The 5,000-nt window shown below is 48.4% G+C and overlaps 1 protein-coding gene across 2 annotated transcripts in view; it reads right to left on the bottom strand.

The window, feature by feature from the left end:
• Window positions 1-5,000, bottom strand: part of LOC125047049 (probable G-protein coupled receptor Mth-like 3) — a 29,723-nt gene that overhangs the window by 14,712 nt on the left and 10,011 nt on the right. The window contains exon 2 of one of the 2 annotated variants that reach the window (XM_047645096.1): window positions 3,283-4,761. In XM_047645096.1, coding sequence (XP_047501052.1) covers window positions 3,283-4,699 — 1,417 coding nt within the window. In that variant the 5' untranslated portion in view covers window positions 4,700-4,761. Of the gene's footprint in view, window positions 1,013-3,282; window positions 4,762-5,000 lie in introns of both variants that reach the window. The other variant, XM_047645095.1, reaches the window with a different exon arrangement.

Genomic DNA, 5,000 nt, shown 5'->3' with positions numbered 1-5,000 from the left:
AAACTAGGCTGCCATATATCCTTGGGAGACTCTGCTTTGCGACAGACTTCTGAAGTAGTGAAGACCTCGTCGGCAGTGAAGACCTTGTCGGCAGCACAACATTTCCTGACGCAGGTTCCGTTGGCACAGATGTGGCGGTGGACCTTGGCCTGGTCCGTGTAGCACACAACAGCCACGTACTTCGCTTCGCTAATGGAGCTCCCGGCCTCTACGCCGACGCAGTATGACATGGTCACCTCCGGCCTCAGGGCGTACTCCGAGGGCGGAAGCCACACCAGATGTGCCTTATTGACGTTGTACAGCAGGATGTCGCTGCTGCCAGAGAGGTCTGCGCGGTGAGGCACAGCGAGGCCCTGGCAGGTCACCTCCTCGACAGTATCAGCGGCGTTTGTATCGGGGAAATTTATCGGCTGGCCCGTGAACTGCAGGCTCACGGGGGGGTTGAACTCGATCGCATCGCGCGGCGTGCAGGAGCCATTCTTTTCGAGCACGTGTCCCGGCAGGCAGCAGCGAGGGATAATCGGCGGATGAAGGCATACTCTGACCTCCAGTTTGGGTGTGTGCTCAATGCAGAACTCTTTAAACAGCTGCCTTTGGTTCCACCAGTATGCCCTGTCGGTCGTGGTGATGAAGACGATGTCCGTGTCCGGCAACACCGCCGGCTCCCGCAGGTCTGGGCACGTGATCTGCCCCGTGATCACCTGGCCGAAGTCACGGCTGTCGAAAAGGGATACCCTCTCGTTCTGGTCCATCACGGCCACGAGGGTCTCTTCCGCGTCTACGCACTGTGCGCCGTCCCACGCCTGCCCGGCACCGCAGAAGCACTTGCGGAGGGTTAAGTTGGCGGGGTTCGGCGCAGGAAGCTGAGGGGGAAGCGTGGTGGTTGCAGTCACAGCGCACACACACGCTGCGCACAACCATAACAGAGCGAGGTGCATTGCTGCGCTTGGAGAGCCTGACACACGGCGCCGATCCGGCAGGTCAGGCTGAAGATTCACGGTTGGAGTCACACCTGCCAGTGGATAATTATGATGATAACAAAATAATGATAATAGTAATAAATAATAATAATAATAATAATAATAATAATAATAATAATAATAATAACAATAATAATATCAATAATAATAATAACAACAACAATAATAATAATAATAATGATAACAACAACAATAATAATAAACAATAATTGCAACAACAAACAATAATAATAGTAATCAATTAAACGCACTTTAGATCAGCCTTTCTGAATTTATTTTGTTTGTATAAGCAGTCTTAACGAGAATCACCAAAAAAATCAGTGGGAAAAATATAGAATGGTATAATTACGAATGATAAAACAACAACGTACAAGACGCCATCCTCAGGTGAATACGTGAACAACACAGTCACCTACAAGACTCCAATCTCACATGAACAAGTACAGTGCAAAAAGGTAAAGCCACTCCGCTTCCACCGTCCCTCCGGTTTACAGCAAGTGGGAAATATTTACCAGGCGTCTCTCCTCATTCTTATGTCGAGCAGCGCCCCTGTCGCCACCGAAAAAAAGTATCGATTTACAACAGAGAACATGGCGAGAATTCGTTATTTCAGAATGCACACAGCTTTCTTGAGGATGGCGCGGACCACTAAAAGCTGTCGAGATTACCGAAAGGAAAGTGCAGTAAAGACACTTCCGATTGTAGGAATGAGTACTTTTCTTCCTACGGCTTTTAAGGTCGATTCGTCCCTTTGGTCACCAAGTAATCGACACCTTTAGCAACGCGACAGGAAGCGGGCATAAAGGCATCCGTTCTTCGGTTCATTAAGGAAGTATTCCCTTGGCATCAGTTCGGACAAAAGGGATGTTATGACGCATGAGGCGGGATGCCCAGGGAGCTTGGGTGTCTGGACGCTGCGAGTTTCGTCTCAACTCTCTCTTTTCTTGCTTCTTCTTTTCTTTTCTATGGCTCAATCTCGCTTTTTCACGCTCTCTCTCTCTCTCTCTCTCTCTCTCTCTCTCTCTCTCTCTCTCTCTCTCTCTCTCTCTCTCTCTCTCTCTCTCTCTCTCTCCTCTCTCTCCTCTCTCTCTCTCTCTCCCTCTCTCTCTCCCTCCTCTCTCCCTCCTCTCTCTCCCTCCCTCTCTCTCTCCCTCCCTCTCTCTCCCTCCTCTCTCTCTCCCTTTTCTTTCTTTCTCACTCTCCATCTAGACTACCCTCCTCTCTCTCCTTCCCCATATTAAATAATGATGAAAATAATAATAAAAAAACAAAACAATTAGACATAAAATACTTTCGAGATTTTTAAGCCCGAAATTTCAAAAAAGAATTTAAACCATTTAGACTAACCCTTAACCTCTTCTCCCACATATATTTTTAGTATACATAAAAAAAGAGACATTCACTCCTATACCACTCTCCTCCGCTCCCCTAAATGGAAATCTTTTGATACACCTAAGCATAAGAAAACTTTAAAAACCTCACCTCAACGTTAACCACATGTCAAAACACATGACATTTAGCCAGAAGAAAGTGGCCAGGGAGCAGACATGGCCAATGAATCCTGAAAGAAAAAGATAAAGGTATCTTTTAATTAGAAATATATACATCGTAATATATATATATATATATATATATATATATATATATATATGTAAGGGTTTTACTACAGTTGCATACATCAGAGGGGAAACATAGACCGACAAAGATAAGAAGTACTTAGAGAGATAAAGAGTAAAAATATGTTCGCACACACACACACACACACACACACACACATAACGAAATAAATACAAGTAATAAGTAAGTCAATAGTGTGACAATAATAAATCACTTAATAAAAAATAAGCAAATAAGTCAGTTAATAAGTAATAATAGTGAAAGCGGCAATTGAAGTAAATAAATAGGCAGGGGGGGAGGGGGGAGAGATTGCAGAGTTGCCTAAGAGCCTCTCAGTACTAATGTGTTTGTGTGTGTGTGTGTGTGTGTGTGTGTGTGTGTGTGTGTGTGTGTGTGCGCACGATTATAGATCTTCTACTTCAATTCAGCTGATGAAAATGGATAACTTGCCCATAAATCTATAATAAAGCTACAATACAGCTGAAATAAAGCTACAGTAAATCTATAAATCTACAACACAGCTACAGCCCCAAAGTTCTTGTCTTAATATTGTCAGAGGAGGGAGTCGGGGGGGGGGGGGGGGGGTAGACAGACGGGGTGTCGGATAGACAGGCAGGGCAGGCATGAAAGAAGCGTCGCTGGTACACAGGCAGGTGGGTACGCGGTGTCTCATCCCGAGACTTACCCCTGGTGATGCACGCGCCGTCAGATACGTCGCGTAACTTCCGATTGACCGCGAGGCTGACGTAAGTGGCAAGCATGGCGGCCACCATGGAGATGAGGCAGCGGCCGTTGGTTCTGTCCCTCAGCTCCACGACGCTGACGTACACGATCAAGGTGGCGAAGAGGAACACGCAGGAGATGCACAGGAGCACCAAGACGAGGACGTTCTTCCACTTGCACTCGGTTTCCTGAGTCGGCGGCGTACACAGTATGGTGATCAGCTCCTGCCCAGTGCTGGTCCGTTGCAGGTCGAGGCAGTACTTGTCCGCGTTGTATGTCCCATACGCGGGCACGTGGAGGCTGCCGTTCCCCAGCAGGAAGTGTTTGTCCTTTTCGTCCTCCGGATTGAGGTCGAAGAAGTGCTTGCATAACGGCAGGCCGCTCACCACGATCAGGTCGTCGCTGATGTCTTCTTTGGGAGTCCTGCTTTTATTGAAGTGTAAACTAGGCTGCCATATATCCTTGGGAGACTCTGCTTTGCGACAGACTTCTGAAGTAGTGAAGACCTCGTCGGCAGTGAAGACCTTGTCGGCAGCACAACATTTCCTGACGCAGGTTCCGTTGGCACAGATGTGGCGGTGGACCTTGGCCTGGTCCGTGTAGCACACAACAGCCACGTACTTCGCTTCGCTAATGGAGCTCCCGGCCTCTACGCCGACGCAGTATGACATGGTCACCTCCGGCCTCAGGGCGTACTCCGAGGGCGGAAGCCACACCAGATGTGCCTTATTGACGTTGTACAGCAGGATGTCGCTGCTGCCAGAGAGGTCTGCGCGGTGAGGCACAGCGAGGCCCTGGCAGGTCACCTCCTCGACAGTATCAGCGGCGTTTGTATCGGGGAAATTTATCGGCTGGCCCGTGAACTGCAGGCTCACGGGGGGGTTGAACTCGATCGCATCGCGCGGCGTGCAGGAGCCATTCTTTTCGAGCACGTGTCCCGGCAGGCAGCAGCGAGGGATAATCGGCGGATGAAGGCATACTCTGACCTCCAGTTTGGGTGTGTGCTCAATGCAGAACTCTTTAAACAGCTGCCTTTGGTTCCACCAGTATGCCCTGTCGGTCGTGGTGATGAAGACGATGTCCGTGTCCGGCAACACCGCCGGCTCCCGCAGGTCTGGGCACGTGATCTGCCCCGTGATCACCTGGCCGAAGTCACGGCTGTCGAAAAGGGATACCCTCTCGTTCTGGTCCATCACGGCCACGAGGGTCTCTTCCGCGTCTACGCACTGTGCGCCGTCCCACGCCTGCCCGGCACCGCAGAAGCACTTGCGGAGGGTTAAGTTGGCGGGGTTCGGCGCAGGAAGCTGAGGGGGAAGCGTGGTGGTTGCAGTCACAGCGCACACACACGCTGCGCACAACCATAACAGAGCGAGGTGCATTGCTGCTCTTGGAGAGCGCCGATCCGGCAGGTCAGGCTGAAGATTCACGGTTGGAGTCACACCTGCCAGTGGATAATTATGATGATAACAAAATAATGATAATAGTAATAGTAATAATAATAATAATAATAATAATAATAACAATAATAATATCAATAATAATAATAACAACAACAACAATAATAATAATAATAATGATAACAACAACAATAATAATAAACAATAATTGCAACAACAAACAATAATAATAGTAATCAATTAAACGCACTTTAGATCAGCCTTTCTGAACTTATTTTGTTTG

Source organism: Penaeus chinensis, chromosome 40 (assembly GCF_019202785.1).
Source record: "Penaeus chinensis breed Huanghai No. 1 chromosome 40, ASM1920278v2, whole genome shotgun sequence".
In the NCBI taxonomy this organism is placed as follows: Eukaryota; Metazoa; Arthropoda; class Malacostraca; order Decapoda; family Penaeidae; genus Penaeus; species Penaeus chinensis.
The sequence above is the reverse complement of the archived record's forward strand: the minus strand, read 5'-3'. Positions and strand labels throughout refer to the sequence as shown.